Genomic DNA, 19,400 nt, shown 5'->3' with positions numbered 1-19,400 from the left:
CAATCAGTAAAAGAGCTCAATATCCCCATAATGTAGAAACAAATGATTTTAATGAGTTCTAACAGTTGAGTGAAAATGAAACTTTAAAAAAGGTAAGGTCCTTGAGATGATTTTCTTCACTATTTTGTGCTCTGGAGTGAGGTTTTTCCATCCTCACTTTTTATGAGGAAAGAAAAAGTATGTTGAGCCCAAATAAACATCAGCCTTATCTAACTTAAATTTATGTGATAAATAAAATTTCCTGTAATTCAACACATTTATCAATACATTTGACTTCTGCATATTCCAGTTACAAGAGAATTCCAAGCAGTGCAATGGGCTTCAGCTTTGCGCTTTGCTTTCCCAGCGCCCTCAGTTAAGGACACAGCTTCAGGTTTGGTTGTATTGATGTGTTCTGTTTTAGCTGATTATGCTTCCTCCATCAAAAGGAATTCTGGCTTTACTTCATACACATTGTTTTGATGTTCCATGATAAGAACTTTTGTGACTTTTTCATTACTACGTATTCTCTCATTTGAATAATTGATTATCATTAACTATTTTCCAATTTTAATCATTTATTGAGTTATTGAGTTAATGTCAATTTGAAGCTACTGCTATTGTAGGTGTGTGTTTGTAGTTAATCCCCTTTTTGAGTCCTTTAGATCTTTTTAATTAATTAAGTGCTCACATATAATAAATGTTGAGTATAATTAAAAGTCCGCTATACTTGCTTAATCCCAAACAATTCAGATGCAGTGCCCAGTACCTGCTCTTCTACCCACTTCTGTCACTTGGACACGGTGTTCAGACTGAGAGCACAAGGAGGTGTTGGCCTGTTGACAAACATTCAGGTGCAAAATCAAGTTCATGTTAGGCCCTCCAGCAGCCCCATGTTCTATTTTGTACTGGTAGTGGCACTAAAGAATATTTTTAAATGAGTAGATTTTCCTGCTGTGCTGATGATATCAAAGGTTAGAGCAATGCCAGGAATTATCTCTACATTCTGGTTAATAATAATCCTGTCAGGGATTGAGTAATAGTAATCAAATGCTGGGTGGGACTTCCCTTAGGCCCTCAGTTCACGTAGTAACGTGTCCTTTCTGCAGCAGTGTTTTTAGAAATAGTTCCCAAGAATCAGATATTGGTGATAACCTTTGAGCTTTTGATTGTAATATGCTAATAGTTGAAATATAAGCATTTGTACAAATGTTTAATTTAGAAAAGCATATAACCAGTTTTGGAAAAAAAATAAACTAGCAAGAGGACATCTTTTAAAATTATATTTTATAAGTGTGTGTGCTACTATATTTAAACTTGTCAATATATGCATACCAATATATACATTCCAATTAAAAATAGGAAAAATAGGTTTTTAAGACATTTAATAGTGAGAATTCTTTAATAGATAGAGATCTTCCCCAACCAGAGGATCATTGGAGATTTCTTCTCTGTTTGTTTCTATATCAAGTGTTTGTTTTTTAAAATTCGATATAGATAGAATAATTAAGTCTTTAAAAAAATAATTGCCTTCCAAATTAGTATTTTCACAGCTCTATTTTTAAAGTTATATTTTTAAAACAGGAATAAATTAGTTAAAATGCTTACAAAAATGATCAATGTCATGTTTTGAATACCTTTAGGCTGTTTTGACTTTTTAACAATATCATTTTTTGAGCACACATGCTGATATTGATTTAAAAGTGAGATTATTAACTCCCAAGCTATAAAAAGATAGCTAGGAGAAAGAGAAGGAAATTTTTTAATTTTAAAAATATTGGTCTTATTTTGTTTATATTTTTCATTCTTATTTTCTTGTTTACCTGTGTACTGAAATTGAATGTAAAAGTTTTAAATAAATCAACATACACAGATGGATGCCAGTTAGTAAAATTTATTTGGTATGAAGTAATTATAGCCTGCGGGCTGTACATTTTAAGTAGCAAAATTAAATTTGTTTATATTTGAAATGCATGGAATTCCTATTTAGTGCAGAAATGAAAATGAGAGAACCTGCCTCTGTTCCTTACACAACTGCTTATTGTCATGTCACGTGGAATACGCCTCTTGTGTCTCTCTGTGCCTCTGGCTTCTCTTCTGTAAAATGGGCTCAAGAACTTAATTGACTGCCTTCATTCCTTTCAAGAACATTGAGGACAGATACCTTGAAGTCTTTGGAAGACAAAATGCCACCTTAAGTATTTTTTGATACTAACTTGCCTTGTAAGTATGTGCTGTGTATTATACACAGTGGCACGGTGTGACATTTTGAAATTGTTTTTATGTGAACAAAAGTTGTTTGCATGCCTTCATGTTAAACTGTAACTTCATTATTAATGTTTTACAATTTCTGAACTTCTTTCCTGCCTCCCTGGAGCAGTGAGAACTGTCCCTCTGAACATCTCCATGTCCTGTACTGCTCCTGGGTGGGAGGTGGGGATACGAACCTTTTGTGGCAGTATTTTAGGGGTGTGCAGAGTTGTACAGGTGGGTCAGGGGTAGCCGCCAGGTCTGCAGTGTACAGAGCAGGGCCCCACCAGCTTAGGAAAGACAAGAAGCCCTCTGTTGCCTGAGTTGTAGGTTTTCTTCACCACGTTTATGCCTTCCTGCGTTCTGATTTGTGGTTTGGCGAGCCAGGCAGAGCTCTTTGATTTCACCATTCAGAGAGTGTGGTAGGAGGGGGACGTCCAGCCTAGGGCTATCAGTCTCTGTGCTGCCCCACAGTTGTTCTCGCCTTCACCTGTTCGGAACTGTGTTCTATCTCCAAGGACTGTAATGCTACAGTATCAGGATCCCAGGGGGGACGAGGGCTGTTCTTGCATTGAATACCTAGATTCCATACGATTCTGAAGTAGTGAAAGGTATATATGAAGCTACCTGTGATTATTCACATGAAGGTGGTTTAAAGTATAGTTCATTATGATTTTCTTCTGCACTTGGGTTACTTTTCACGGCCCAAGAACTTTGTTACGTAACTTCCAACATCCTTAGTGAATGCTTGTGGTTAGAACACCTGTGTCCTTTTAAAGAGTTACTAAGTGCTATTTTGTTAAAAATAAAAACTCCTAAGTGCTATTTTGTTTTTCTGTGTCAAAAATTGTTCTTGTGAGGTATTGGAGAGATGACAGTTCTTATGTCAGGTTAGTATTTGTGAAGTTTGCTTGGAAACTTAGTATTTTTGTGATAGTGTTTTTTTCCTCAGGTTTCTGAAGTTGTTTCATGTTTTTATGATATCTTTTGTCATTCTTTTCCAGAGAATTCGGTCAACAGTGGATGAAAAAGAACAAAAACAACTTCTTATGGATTTGGATGTAGTAATGCGGAGTAGTGATTGCCCATACATTGTTCAGTTTTATGGTGCACTCTTCAGAGAGGTAGGAATGAACTATTTGGGTTTTAGCTGATGAATGGATATCTAATTGGAATAAAGAGGACGGCGGGATTAGACTCTGCTCTTCGGTCAAATGCCATTCATTAGTAATAAGTTAATGTCTCAGTATTTTAGCATACAGCCATGATAATCTATACATTACTTTCTACCATTATTTTTCCTTTGGTTAAGGGGTGAATCTCATACATTTTTTTTTAATGGCTATCATTTGTGAATCCCATATTTTCTTCCTTCATTTATAAATACTTTATTTTCTTTTTTCCCCTTTCTATTGAATTTATTGAGGTGACACTGGTTAACAAACATTGTGCAGGTTTCAGGTACACAATTGTGTTCTCCAGCCCAAGGCAAGTCTCGGTCCATCACCACTTATCCCCCCTTTACGGCCTCCCGCCTCCCCCACCAGCAGTCCCCACACTGTTGTCCGTGCCCATGAGTTTTTTTCTATGAGTCTGTTTTGCTTGTTAGTTCATTAGATTTCACATGAGTGAGATCATATGGTGCTTGTCTTTCTCTGACTGACTTATTTCACTCAGCATAATGCTCTCCAGGTTCATCCATGCTGTCACGAGGGGTAATATTTCCTTTTTTTTAACTGCCGAGGTTTCCATTGTATAAATGTACCACAGCTTTTTTATCCACTTGTCTACTGGGGGGTAGTCATATAGGCTGCTTCGAAATCTTGGCTCTTGTAAATAATGATGCAGTGAACACAGAGGTGCTTATGTTCTTTCAAATTAGTGTTTCTGGTTTCTTCGGATGAACTCCTAGAAGTGGAATCACTGGGTCATAAGACAGTTCCGTTTTTAATTTTTTGAGGAAACTCCATACTGTTTTCCACAGTGGCTGCACCCGTCTGCATTCCCACCAGCATTGCCTGAGGGTTCTCTTTTATTCCCCACATCCTCACCGACACTTGCTGTTTGTTGGTTTAGCCATTCTGACAGGTGTGAAGTGGTAGCTCATTGTGGTTAAACTTGCATCTCTCTGGTGGTTAGTGATGTAGAGCATCTTTTCATGTGTTTATTGACCATCTTTATGTCATCATCTTTGAAGAAATGTCTGTTCAGATCCTTTGTCAAATTTTCATTGGATTATTTGGGGTTTTTTGGTGTTGAGTTTTATTAATTCGGTCAGGGCACATGCCAGGGTTGCGGGCCTGGTCCCTGATTGGGGCACATGTGAGGGGCAACCGATCGGTGTTTCTCTCCTTCTGTTTCTCCCTCCCTCCCCCTCTCTCTAAAAATAAATAAATAAAATCTTTTAAAAAGTTTTCTTTTACTTAGAGTAGTTATTTTGCAGTTCATGTTGTGGCGTGTATCAGTGGTTTGTTCCCTTTGATTGTGGAGGAGGAGGAGTGTCCCATTGTGTGAGCGCACCGGTTTGCTCACTCAATCACATGCTGATGGACGTTCGGGCTGTTTCCAGTTTTTATCAATTACAAGTAAAACTGCTATTTGTGTACAAGTCTTTGAGTGGGCATACGATTTTATTTTCCCTTGAGTATATACTTGGGAGTGGAATGGCTGGATCATATGGTATGTGTATACGGTATTTAAGGGTTTTTTAATGGGCAAACTTTTCAAAAATGCATTTAGCTTTTGAACAGCTGGGGGTTGGGGTGCTGACCCATGTACAGTCAAAAATCCGCATATAACTTCTGGTTACCTACAAACTAAACTACAGCTGTCCCTCAGTATCTGCAGGGGATTAGTTCCAGGAACGTCACCAATATCAAAATCCACGGATGCTCAGCTTCTTTATGTAAGAGAGCGTGGAACAATAACGTGCAGTCGGCTCGCCACATTCTCGGATTCCCAGCTGCAGATCCAAACTACTGTTTTCAGTCCACAGTTGGTTGAATCAGAGGATATGAAACCCAGGGATATGGAGGGCTGACTGTATTGGGGAAAAAATTCCGCATTTAAGTGTCCCACACAGTCGATACCTGGGTTGTTCAAGGGTCAGCTGTTGTTGCACCATTTTTAGTTTCCAGCCATAGCGTATGAGAGTTCTTTTTCTTCACATCTTTCCAACAGTTACGATAGTCGGTTTTTTGTTTTTTGTTTTTTTAATTTTTAGCCAGTCTAATAGATTTAGAGTGGAATCTCATTGCATTTTTAATTTGCATTTTTCTAAGGACTAATGATGTTAAACAGATTTTCATGTACTTATTTGCCAACTGTATGTCATCTTTGATGTGGTTTCTTTTCAAATCTTTGGTCATTTTTTAAAGACAATATTTGTTTATTTTTTTAATATTGAGTTGTGGGAGTTTAAAAAAATATTCTGGAAACAGGTTTATTATCAGATACATGACTGCAAATGTTTACCCCCTCCCCCACATATCTATGGCTTATCTGTTATACATTTTAACCTTTCGTTTGTTTTTTTTTAATATTTTATTTGTGTGATGATTGCTGGGGGGAGGGGAGTTAAAGGGACTGAATGGTAATGGAAAAAATACAATAAAGATTAAATTTTAAAAATAAAGATTTTATTTATTATTAGGGAGAGGGGGAGGAAGGGAGGAAGAGAGGGAGAGAAACATGTACAAAAGGAACATCAGTCGGTTGCCTTGCACCCAGTCCCATCTGGGGGCCTGGCCCACAGCCCAGCATGTGTCCTCACTGGAAATGGAACTGCTGCTACCTTCCAGTTCGCAGGCCAGTGCTCAATCCACTGAGCCACATAACCAGGGCCATGGTAGCATTTTAGAAAGTGAAGTTTTAACTTTGGTGCAGGACAATTTTGTCAGTTTTTTTCTTTTATGTATTGTGCTTTTGGTGTTGTATCTAAGGAATTTTTGCTGAACTCACTGTCACTTAGATTTTCTCATGTTGTCTTCTCATAGTTTTATAGTTTTAGGCATCATGATTGTATTTAGCATCCATTCAGAGTTAGTTTTTATACAGTGAGAGGTGTGGATTGATGTTTACTCTTTGCCTGTGGATGTGCTTTGCGCCTTTGCCAGGCATCAGCACGTGAGTCTGTTTCTGGGCTAGTATTCAGTCTCGTCCGCTCTGCTGCTCTGTCTGTCTTTGCACAAGTTCCACACCTGGCTTGATTATTCTAACTTTGTAGAAAGTCTTGAGATCATGTAGTACTGGTCTTTAAATCTTATTTTTAAAATAAATTTTAGCTATTTGAAGCCCTTCCTATTTCCGTGTGGATTTTGGTATATGCTTCTCAGTTTTTACACACACAACAAAGTCCCCAGAATTGTTGATTGGGATTACACTGGCTCTGTACCAGCAGTCCCCAACCTTTTTGGCCCCAGGGACTAGTTTCCTGGAAGACCATTTTTCCACAGATGGAGGAGGGTGGTTGAGGGGCAGGATGTGTGGACAGGAGTCCGAGCTCAGGCGGTCATGTGCGGGGAGCTTCGCTCTCTTGCTCTGTGCGTCTGGTCCCTAACAAGCCACAGATTGATACAGGCCCACAGCCCCGAGGTTTGGGGACCCCTGTTCTATACATCATTTGGGAGAGTATCAATGTTTTTACTGTCTTAAATCTAATGACCCATTAACATGGTATCTTACTTCATTTGTTTACATCTTGTAAATTTTCTTCGGCAATATCTTGTAGTTTTCATCATACAGGTCTTCCAGATTTTTTGTTGAATTTATCCTTAAGTATTTGGTATTTTCTGATACTTTAATAATAGAGATTTAAAAAATTGTTTCCTCTTGTTTGTGACTAATGTAGAAATACAGTTTATTCTTATTTATATATCTCGTGTAGTGCAACCTTATTAAATGCATTTACGAGTTCTGGAAGCTTTTTGTATATTTCATCACATTTTCTACATAGATTATCTTGTCATCTGTGAGTAAAGAGGGTTTACTTCCTTCTTTCCAGTTTGGGTCTTTCCTTGTTTCTCCTTCCTTCCTTTCTTCCATTTTCTTTTCTTTTTTACTTCTTTCTTCCTTCTTTTTTTCTTTTTCTCCCTTTCTCTCTCCCTCCTTTCCCTTCCCTCCCCTCTCCTTCCTTTCCTTCCACTGGCTAGATCCTCCAGGACATTGTTGAATAGAAATGGTGAAAGTGGACATCCTTGTCATGTTGCTGATTTTAGGGGAAGAGCATTCAGGCTTTCACCATTAAATGTGATGTTAGCTGTAGGTTTTTCATCGATGTTCTTTATCAGGTTGAAGAAGTTTCCTTAGAATTTTGTCAAATTGTTTTTATAGATCCTTGAGATGATTGTATGGTATTGTTATTATTTTTTTAATATGGTAAGTTATATGGGTTACTTTTCAAATATTAAAACAGCCTTGTCTTTCTGGGATAAATACACTTGGTTATTATGTATTATTTTTTACATATTGTTAAATTTGCTAATATTTTATTTAGAACTTTTATATGCATGTTCATGAGAGATATCGATATCTGTAATTTTCTTATAATAGTTTTTTCTTTTGTCTTTTGTATCAATGCTAGCCTTATAGAATGAGGTGGGAAATATTCCCTCGTTTCAAATTTTCTGGAATAATTTATAGAATTGGTATTATTTCTTCTGTAAATATTTGGTAGAATTCACACTGAAGCCATTTGAACATGGAGTTTCCTTTGTGGGAATATTTTCAACTACAAATTTGATTCTTTTAAAGACAGAATTCTATTCTAGTTATCTGTTTCTTTGCAACTGATCTTTTGGTAGTAAAGTTCCTTGAAGAAATTTGTTTCTTTCATCTAAATCATCAAATTAATTGGCATAGAGTTATTGATAATAGCCCTTTGTTATCATCTTAATATCTGTTGACTGTATAGTGATGTTTCCTCCCTCTCCTCTCTCTCTCATTCCAATCTAGGTGGTTTGCACCTTCTGTTTTTTCCTGATTAGTCTGGTGGGGGGTTTATCAAATTTACTGATGTTCAAGTGAACCAACTTTCAGTTACATTAATTTTCTATATTGTTTTTCTGTTTTCTAATTTAAAATTTTTTTATTCTAATAACTTTGGCTTAATTTGCTCTTCTTTTTCTAGTTTCTTAAGGTAGTTCTTTTTTTCCAAAGTATGGAATATTTCAAACATACAGAAAATTACAGGGAATAACAGTGTATCCATACCACAGATTAGCATTTTAGCATATTTGATCTTTATCTGTCTTTAAGTTATAAACACAGTTGAAGTCCTCATGTCATTCCTCCTTTTACTCTCTCAATCTAAACATGACCTTGAAGTTAATGTCTCCTTCAACTTGTTTTTTCCATATGTATATTTTCCCCTAAGTAATACATAGTATTGCTTTATTGTGTTTTCAAAATTTACCTAAATGGAATAATCCTGTTTGTATCTTCTATAGAATTTTTTATTCAGCATACTTTTCAAGATTTGTTCACATAAATGATGTTTAATAATCCTAATGTTTGTTGTTTCTAACTTTTTTTTTCAATTATAAACAGTATAAAAAGGAGCTTCCTTTTGCATGTCTCCTGACAGCTTACAGATTCTTAGAGTGTATACCTAGAAATATAATTAATTGCTAGGTTAAGTGATAATGAATAACTTCAACCTTAATGGTTGTTGTAATATTTCTCTCCTTATTGGTTATACTAACTTTTTTTTTACTAGGCAGAATGATAATTCCTGTATCAGGAATTGTACTTAGTTGTCAGTAATGCAGACTGTTAGCGGCTTACTTATGTGAGAAACGCTCACAATAAAAACCGGGACACAGGACTTGAGCAGTAAAGCGAGGCCTTTATTCACGAGTCTGCAGAGCCAGGCGCACCCCCACAGCCAGGAGAATGTAAGCGCCAAGTAGACAGAGATGGCTGGTTTTATAGTCTTGGCTTCCCCACCCTGAAATTGCCACCCTAAAGTGATTATTTTCTCTACCCTAAAATTGCCACCCTAAAGTGAGAGCGATTAGCTTCCCCGCCCTAACGCAACTAGTTTCCCCTCCCCTCTCCTTCTTCCCCGTTTCTCCATGACTGGATACTCTGGAGGTACAATCTAAGGCGTTCATCTAAATGCCCCTGTTGTGATTTGTGAATATGCTAATGCTGTCCACTCCCTTCTCAGAGATCCTTTAATTACATTTGCCCTTAAGACCCTTCTACATTTACCCTTTGTTACCAATGACTTTTTACTGGTTTGGGAGTCACTATGACCTTGTTTCTAACACTTAGTTTGTGGTTTCCATTACAGTAGTCCCTTGCTATATCGCGGTTCACTTATCGCGGCCTCACTGTATTGTGGGATTTTTAAAAACATGGGTGCTGTGGCTCAGTGGATTGAGCGTTGGCCTGCGAGCCAAGTGTCGGTGGTTCGATTCCCAGTGAGGGCACATGACTAGGTTGCACGTCAGGTCCCCAGTTGGAGGCGCAAGTGAGAGGCAACCACACAGTGGGGGAAAAAAAAAAAAAACATGATGTTTATTTATCGCAGATTTTTTGCTATATCGTGGGATTTTGCAGTACTGTATACGTATGCTGTTAAAGTTACGTAGGTTTAAGACTATAGAATAAATGTAAGGTTCCTACTTCGCGGGCGGTCTGGAACATAATACCCGTGATAAATGAGGGAATACCATATTGCGACTGCTTCATGGTCCAAGTCAGCTCCTAGAGTTCAGCTATCATGTCCACAGGAAGAGAAAAAGGAAGAGCTGAAAGGGCTGCCCTGGAATCTTGAACAGTTGTGTTGACTTCCCATTGGCTGCCTACTTTCCATAGAAGACTGGGAACTGGAGCCTTAGCTGGGCACATGGTGCATAAATAGGGGTGGGGAATGTTGGGGAGGCATATGCATTTATTGTCACAGATCTCATTGCTAATATTTGATATTAGTAAATGTTTCAGTTTTGGCAATCAGGTGGGTTTGAAGTGGTACTGCATTTTTAAAATTACATTTACCTAATTACTGGCGAGGTACAGAATTTTTACTTGTATATTCAGGTTTTCTTTTCTGTGACTTGCCTATTCATATACATGTGCCATTATGCTATTGTGTTGTCTGTTTCTAATTAATTTTCCATATGCTTTATTATTGAAGGTACTAATCCTTTGTGGGTTTTTTTTTTTTAACATCCAAATGGTTGTTTTTGTCTTTTTTTTTTAACTTTCGATATGATATCCTTTATCATACAAAAAATATTCTTTATAATGGAGTTAAATTAGGTCTTACTCTTTGTGATTTATTCCTTTCATATGTGTTTGTGGGAAGAAGGTTTTTTGTTTTGTTTTGATTTTTAAAGATTTTTATTTATTTATTTGTAGGGAGAGGGGAAGGGAGTGAGAAAGAGAGGGAGAGAAACATCAGTGTGTGGTTGCCTCTCACACGTCCCCAACTGGGGACCTGGCCTGCAACCCAGGCATGTGCCCTGACTGGGAATTGAACCAGTGACCCTTTGGTTTGCAGGTCAGCGCTCAATCCACTGAGCCACACCAGCCAGGGCTGGGAAGAAAATTTTTTTCCTGCCCTGAAGTCTTCGACTTTTAAAACAGACAAACAAAAAGTAGCGTATGGGGGGGTTTTGTATTTTTATTTGTGACTGATTTAAGGTAATGATCTAATTTAACCTTTTGTATTTAGAAGGCCACAGGTCTCAGCAGCATTCACTGGTGCTTTGCTATCTGTCTTAAATCGAATTTGCTAGGTGCGTGGTTTTTTCAGTCTGTTCCACTGGTACATTTACTTTCCCCCTGTACTAGTACCACCATCTTTTATTGTTATGGCTTTCTGTAAATGTTTTTATCTAGTAGATCAGTCCCCCTTCCTTCAAATTGTGTGAGCTGTGCTTGGCTCTGCTCTTCTGCATGAGATTTAGGAAAGCTTGTTGAGGTGCATGATAATTTCCATTATAGTCTCACTGAATTCTTAGGTTAATTTGGGGGAATTTGGCCTCTATATGATCCTGAGTCTTCATTCTTGTAAGCATGCTTTGCCTCTCTCTTTGGTCAGGTGGTTGTTATGCCCTTTACTAACCTTGTATACGTGTTTTCATAAACGTCTTGCTTCTTTCGTTAGATATAGTCTGAGCATTTACAATTTTTATTATTAGCGGTGTCTTTTTAAACAATTTTCTAAGTGGTTACTGCTGATACATAAGCATGTTATTAGTTTTATCCAGATCTTGTCTTTAGGATCCCTTATCTTGAGCTTAGTTTCAGTTTTTCATTGTCCTTCCCTTTCTTCAGGAAATCCATGTTCAGTGATTTCTACTTTTATATTTTAGCTACATGGTCATTCCAACTTTTCCTTAAGCAGGAATGTAAGACTGCTCCCCTGCTTTTCGAGGTAGCTCAGATCATTCCTTTTTTTTCTTCTTCTTCTTCTTTATTTATTTTTAAGTATATTTTATTGATTGTGTTGTTACAGTAGTCCCAGTTTTTTCTTCCCTTTGCTCCCTTCTGCCCAGCACCCCTCTTCCCTCCAGCAATCCCACCCCACTTAGTTCATGTCCATGGGTTGTGCATATAAGTTCATTGGTTTCACCCTTTTCTATATTATTCTTAACTCCCCCCTGTCTATTTTGTACCAACCGATTGTGCTTCTTAATCCCTGCGCCATTTCCCCATTTCTCCCTCTTCCTATTCCCAGCTGATAACCATCCAAATGATCCCCATACCTATGATTCTGTTTCTATTCTGGTTTGCTTAGTTGGATTTTGTTTTTATTTTTTAGATTCAGTTGTTGATAGTTGCGAGTTTGTTGTCATTTTAATGTTCATAATTTTGACCTTTTTCTTAAGTAAGTCCCATTGACATTTCATATAATAATAGCTTGGTGATGATGAACTCCTTTAGCTTTACCTTGTCTGGGAAGCACTTCATCTGCCCTTCCATTCTGAATGCTAACTTTGCTGGATAGAATCATCTTGATTGTAAGTCCTTGCTTTTCACCACTTTGAATACTTCTTGCCAGTCCCTTCTTGCCTGCAAAGTTACTTTTGAGAAATCAACTGATAGTCTCATAGGGACCCCTTTGTAGGTAACTCTCTGCTTTTCTCTTGCTGCTTTTAAGATTCTCTCTTTATCTTTAATCTTTGGCATTTTAATTATGATGTGTCTTGGTGTGGTCCTTATTGGGTCTAGCTTGTTTGGGAATGTGTGCTTCCTGGACTTGTATGTCTATTTCCTTCGCCAAATTTGGGAGGTTTTCCTTCATTATTTTCCCACATAAGTTTTCAATTTCTTGCTCTTCCTCTTCTCCTTCTGGCACCCCTATAATTCGGATATTGGCACATTTAGTGTTGTCCCAGAAGTTCCCAAGCCTCTCCTCATTTTTTTCAATTCTTGTTTCCTCATTCTGTACTAGTTGACTGTTTTTTCCTTCCTATGTTCCAAACCATTGATTTGAACCCCGTTTTCCTTCCCTTCACATTGGTTTTGTGTGGATTTTCCTTCGTTTCACTTAGCATAGCCTTCACTTCTTCCCTTATGTGTCTGCCACACTTAGGCATATCTGTCAAGCCTGTCAGCATCTTTATCACTAATGTTTGGAACTCTGTGTCTGTAGGTTGGCTATCTCCTCGTCACTTAGTTCTCTCACTGGGACCTTGATCCATTCTAGCTATTGAGCCATACTTCTCTGTCTCCTCATCTTGACAGGCTCCTGTGTTTGCCTCTGAATCTTAGGTAGAGCTGGTGCTCCTGTTAAGTTGTAAGGTTTGGAGCCTTAGGGATTCGTCAGTACAGGGCAACCTGTTTCACTACGTTGTGGCACTGTATGTGGGGGAGGGGTCTGAGAGGGAACCATGCTGTTTGCCCAGCACTCGCCCCTTTTCCAGGCACTTCTCACACTTCTGTATGGGACTGGTGCTCTTCTAGCTGCTGTCTTGGCCGTCGTTCCTAGAGTGGATGGGTCTGTGGGTGTTCTAGGACTGTGGGGGCCCTTTAAACAAGTGGACTCTGCTGAGAGACCAGCAGTTTCTGCCTCCACCCCAGTCCCCACTGGTCTGCATAGTCAGAAGCAGTGAGGCTTGATCCCTGGCACTGGGACCATGAGCTGCGAGGTCTAGTCTGGTGCTGGTAGCGCTCTCGAGGTGTCCCTCCCAACTTTTAAAAATGTGTGACTGCGTTTTCTCTGGCCTCCTGCTGCCGCTGCTGCCGCCACCACCACACGTGTCCTCTCCACCCCGGCTCCACTCCTCCTACCTGTCTGGATGAGTATTCTTTTGTATATCTTTGTGTGTTGGACTTCCATGCAGCTAAGTTTTCTGGAACTTCTGGTTGTCTCTAGTTTTGAGGTAGTTGTATTCCTTCTTAGTTTGTGGACGGAGATGCAGCGTATCTGTCTAGGCCTCCATCTTGGCCAAAGTCCTTCTTCTTTAAATGCAGCTCGGTGTTGTTGTCTGTTCTCAGGCCAAAAGGAACTACCAAAAGAAATAAAAAATTTTTATTAGGTTATGTGCCTTTAGGAACGACAAACATTTTCCTCTCTGATGCTAATTGCTCTTATTATCCTTAATTCTTAGATTGTATTCCTACCTTTATTTCCCCTGTTCCCATATCTTTCTTTCTCTTTTGGTTGCCTCTCTATTTTTCCATCCGTCCCTCTCCTTTCTTTATTTTGTTACCTATAGTTTTTACCACCTACCAGGCACTTTATTTTGTATTTTGCATATGTTAACTCATTTGGTCGGGGGCCCAATCTTATGTAAGTAGAAAGTGGGAGAGCCTGGGTAATAAGGCAGGCCTTTCAGGCACTAATTATCAGGGACCTTTCTATTGTGCTTCTACACTACTGAAGCTCAGTTCCCTCCCTTACTGTTTTTCTAAGTAGATGAGTTAAGTGTGCTTTTTCTATAATAAAAAAGAAATCTAGTAAATCTATTGTGATGGCCTTAAGATTAAAATAGATCCAAGTGTGTGTTTTGAGTGAATGGTGGTAATCTTTTGTGAGAGTCATTCTGTAAGGGCACTCAAAATAAAAAAGAGAGAAGACTTAAAAAAATAAAATATAAGTAAAAGTTTATGTCAGATATGCTTTACAAATAAGTATTCTGTGAAGCCTTGTAGCTACACAAGAGCTCTAGCAGGCGATCCTATTGCAAGAGTGCTGTAACTCTTCTTAATACTTATGGAAACATATGCTTTCCCTCCTTATAAATATTCTTCCTTTGTAGGTGCTGATAGGAGAAAGGAATTAAGCCAACCGGATTCTCTGGATGGCTGTATCACCAATTAGCAGTGTTGCTCTGGGCAAGCCATTTTACTTTGGGGGACATTAATCTCGTAATCAATGCAGGTCAGGGAGGACGGGTAGGAGATTAGTGGTAGAAAATCTCTAAGGATACAGCTGGATCCATTAATCAGTGACAACATGCGAAATCATTTTTAGATAATTCTTTGTCATCATCCTGAGAGTTTTCTTCACTCTTACAGGGGACTTGGTGGTACTTATTCATTTGTGCAGATACTTTGGTAGTATTGTAATCATGGTATTGGCTTGTGTTCTACATTTTCTCATGCAGGGCTCTCATGAACTGTAGAGTTTCCCAAATCACTTAGTTTTAGATAATCTCTTTAATGATGTACCATTTCCTCTTGTGAGGTTAGCTTAGTGGTTTCTGGTTTGTTTTGTTTTTCTAATTTATGGACTGTTTGTTTAAGTTAGATCCCTGATCATGACTCTGTCAAAGGGTTTAAGCACTTCCATGTCTCTGGTTTAGTTTTCCAATTGCCTTCAGACTGTTTTCAAATACTCTGTAATGCTGCCATCAGTTTTTGGATGACTCAGTTTAATTATAGCCAGCATTCGTTAATTTAAGGAATGTTTATTGAGCCATGTCCTGGTGGAGTGTATCTTCTAGTAGGTAGGGACTGTAGATGAAAAACATAATATTAAAATAAATAAATCACATTTTATATTAAGGGATGATAAGGGTTATAAACACAACAAGGTAAGGTGAGGGGATGTTAAGAGTGGGATGACTTGCATTTTAAATGTTAACTCCTGAGAAGGTAGAACTTGAGCAAGAACTTGAGCAAGGACTTGAGGCATTGGGTTTGCTTTATGTATTTTCTTTTTGTCTCTCTCTCTCTCTCCCCCTCTCTCCCTCCCTCCCTTCCTCCCTCTCCCTCCCTCTCTCCTTTTTTCTCTCTCTCTCTCACTAATTTATGAAGTTTTTATAGTATCTCAAAATAACTGTAATCTGTTCTTTGTTATTGAGAATAAACAGTTTCCCAGGTTTTCTATTTTTATTTTTAATTATGGCAAAATTTGAAATTTTTATAAAAGTGCAAAAGTTTTCTCTGTAAGATTATTCTTGTCCTTAGAATTAAGAGTGCGGGAAACTGGGCAAATAAGTTTGTGTTTAAGCCTGAGGAGAATATTCTGCCCAGAGCTTTGGTAAGAAACCAAAAATTTCTATCAAAACAGGGTATTTTAAAAAAAGGTTTCTTTTTTTTTCTTTAATTGTATTTCTATTTTAAGTGAAGGGACAAATGGTACTTAATAATAAGATATATAAGAATAACAAATATTTGTTATTTTATAGGGTGACTGTTGGATCTGTATGGAACTCATGTCTACCTCGTTTGATAAGTTTTACAAATATGTATATAGTGTATTAGATGATGTTATTCCAGAAGAAATTTTAGGCAAAATCACTTTAGCAGTAAGTACCTGGTTTTCAAATTGTTCATTTTATTTATACTGGTATAAAGATGCTGCTAGAGTTTTGACTGCACATACCCACCCAGATATCCTTCACAGGATGTTACTGACTTTCTTGGAAAATCATTTGTAGTAGGAAAAGAGACAAAATCACTTCTTTGGGGTACTTAACATAAGTCATAAGAACAATTTTCAAAATATATTCTACATAAATACTACATTATTGTTTTCAGTAAAATCACAATGAACCATAACAGATTGTGATGTCAGTAAGATTAGAAAAAAGCAATTTTCTCTTCCTTTTTCCCGTTGCTGGCTTAATCATTTTAAAATATATTGCATTATCAGAGTTACCCCTAAGTTAATCAGACTCACAGCAGTTTCCTTTAAATATCTTAATTAAAACTCTTAGACAAAGTATTACTGCCTGTGGTTTAAGATTTGTGCCATCTAGTCTAAACTATTTAAATTTTTGACTAGCAATTTTAGTAACTGGCATTACTACTAATTTAGTCAATTTGCTTTTGCCAGGAAAAAAAGACACTTTTTTTGCTTATGTGTTTATAGTCTTGAAAGTGAGATCACGATTATTTCCTTTCTTGCTCTGAATTTTTTAGTCTACAAAAGTTGTTCATAATTTCTTTTTTCTGAAAAAAAACTGTTGAAAGAATAAAATTAATGAGATTCTTAGAAACCCCTGTGAATCTAAGTTAATTACATGATCTGGTTAGTGGCTGTCGGAGCTAAATTTGACAGAAAGCTATAAGATATTCTGGTTGCGTGTATTTTCTGTCTCTTCCTTCGCAGCATCCTCCGCCTTCAGTATAGGTTATCTATTCATCGCCATTTCATCCTGTTGAATCACTAATGGCTAATGTTAAAAAGATACAGTTTCCAAATTGTATTTAGTTTTAGGAGATGTGTGTGTGTGTGTAATTGAATTAAAAAAAAATCAAATTAAACTTTAGTCATTATAACCTTAAAATTCATAGGTCTTATGTTAATGTTTTAAGCTATGTAGCTGAATTGATGCTTAAATTTAAATGTTTTATGAACTACATGTTAAGATATATACCTTTTCATATATTTTATGAAACAAAGCTGAGTTTTACTAAAATTTTTTTTGTTATTCAGAGTAGTATAGGAAATTTTATATTGATCAATTTACTTATCTCTTTCCAGTATACCAAACCCAATATTATATTGGAATTTGTTAGTATTCATAGGAACAATAGTGGCATAATGATAATAGCTAGTGGTTATTCAATATTTATTTGTATCAGGTCAAGATATTATAACATTTTATCTTCAAGCAACTCTTTATGGTAAATAGTGTACCCTCTGTTTACAGACGACAGATCTAAAGTATGGAGGGGTTAAGTAATTAACTTGCTTTGAAGTTTATACAGTTGTAATTGGCATATGGTGTAAGCCCAGGCAGCCTAATCCCAGAATCCACTTCTTCACCACTATGCAGCCGGGGGCTCATGAAGTTGTTAACCATAATAAAATTATTTTTATCATATACTGCAATATGTGTAATATAGATATACTAATAAATTTTATATTTGCCTATGTTTCTAGACCTGGTGGTCACTTTTTATATTAAACACATTTAAAATTACTTTGTGTTAAATCTCTCTTGCTAATTAATAACTCAATTGACCACACAATTGAACACACAAGCCTAACTGTTTGAAATATTACAAATTTGTGTGTTCTGTATTCCTGATACCCAGACAACTTGATAGCAGCAGAGACTTGACCGTTCTATAGCAAATGGCTGGCCTGTTCTTTAGTTCTCTTCTAGTTTGAGGTTGTGGACATTTTAAATGAAGTCTCTCTTCCCTCCATTTCTGAAGAAATTTCTGATTTTCCTGATTATGAGCAGTGATCAGACAGGAGGAAAAATTCTGGGCAGTTGCCACAGTGGCTGAGTAGAGACATGGTGACTCGGCAGAAATTACTTCAAAGCTCAGAAGCCCACAAGGGCGAGGGATTGTGAGGAACTGAGGACCTGGGAAACTGACTAAATTAAGGCTGATAATGGAACTAGGCTATCAGGCTTCCATCTACTACATATTTCTATTCTTGAAAAGTTTGAAGGGACAGGAAACGTACAACTTGCTAAAGACTTATTTAAAAAATTTTAAGTTACCCTTTTTTGTTTTTCAGCTGTCAAGGGACAACTAAGGGCAACTTAGTTTTCAGATTTAAAATTATCATTCAACATCTTCAGTTAACAAAAAAAAAATGCATGAAGTTTTGAAACATTAAGTTTACAGAAATGCAGTGGACTATGTGGACGGTGACTTGTGATAAACTATTGTGCCGTTTGATTAAAAAGAGATTGTTTATCTCATCTCTGCTTTTTCTTCCTAGACTGTGAAAGCACTAAACCACTTAAAAGAAAACTTGAAAATTATTCACAGAGGTGGGTATAGGATTGTTTTTTATAGAACAATTTTTTCTTACTAGGAATAATAGGAAATAATATTGAAATTACAATGTCACTATTTAGCAAGATATACTATATGTATCCTAAAACTTCATTGTCAATTTAGGTATTTTTTCTTTTGGAGTCTATAAATTCCAGTCTACCTTATTAATATGTTAGGCTTAGAAACTGAAAGAGATTTTGCTGTCAGTTCTTTATTACTCTCAGTTGGAAAATAATTATTAATTCTCCTGATAAACAGTGTTTCTCTGCGTATATGAATAAGGCACAAAGGTGGACCTTTGAGCATTCAAAGAAGAATCAGAGAGGTTTTAAAGGCACACTACTGTCCCTCTCTAGTGTTTCTTCTCCACTTTAGAGGAAAGCTTTGCAAATTGAGAGATTCTTTCATTAGTATTGTCCACTGAAATTCCTGTAAAGCATTTGTATGTGTGAGAATAATGATCTTGTCATTATTAGATATAGATGCAAAAATTTTAAACATTTGATGTAGGTCTATTGGGAGACAGTGGGAATCCTGAATTTAATTAAGCAAATTGACTAAATAGTTGCTCTGTTTGTTACTGACAGGCTCAGAGTAGTGAGTTAGTGGTTTTGAAGAGGCACATAAGTTCTCTATTCCCAGTCACTTTGTAATGGACAACCCTAAGGCAGTATGTGATTCAGCCTGACAGTAAATCTGATAAAAAGTCAAAGGTCATATCCAGAAATGTAAAAAACTTTGAATTCTAAGGAACATAGTTTCTAGTGGTTAAAGAAATTAGCAATTGGGGCATTCAAGTAACTTTAGTTTGGGGTAGACCCTGGACCAGAAGTCAGTTAACCTTGAACATCAGAATAATTCATTTATGCTTGCTGGGCTTATTAAAAATAATATGAGATAGGCTTCTTATTTTCTCTTTTGGCCTAAAATATTGTTAGGGTTAGGTCCCTAAACAAAATTATTTTGTTCCTGCCTGTTCTTGTTTTGGGGCTTTCCTTCCATTTTTTGCTTGCGCTGCAATT

The 19,400-nt window shown here is 37.1% G+C and overlaps 1 protein-coding gene across 3 annotated transcripts in view; it reads left to right on the top strand.

Moving 5' to 3' along the window:
* MAP2K4 (mitogen-activated protein kinase kinase 4) overlaps nt 1-19,400 on the top strand; it is a 105,451-nt gene that overhangs the window by 69,081 nt on the left and 16,970 nt on the right. For 2 of the 3 annotated variants that reach the window (XM_090291811.1, XM_090291810.1), the window contains 3 exons: nt 3,234-3,353; nt 15,819-15,938; nt 18,320-18,371. In XM_090291811.1, the coding sequence (XP_090147937.1) occupies nt 3,234-3,353; nt 15,819-15,938; nt 18,320-18,371 (292 nt within the window). The remainder of the gene's footprint in view (nt 1-3,233; nt 3,354-15,818; nt 15,939-18,319; nt 18,372-19,400) is intronic. The other variant, XM_090291812.1, reaches the window with a different exon arrangement.

This window comes from Furipterus horrens, unplaced genomic scaffold (genome assembly GCF_987537825.1).
Source record: "Furipterus horrens unplaced genomic scaffold, mFurHor1.1.pri manual_scaffold_11, whole genome shotgun sequence".
Lineage (NCBI taxonomy): Eukaryota > Metazoa > Chordata > Mammalia > Chiroptera > Furipteridae > Furipterus > Furipterus horrens.
This window is presented reverse-complemented; position numbering and strand designations above follow the sequence as displayed.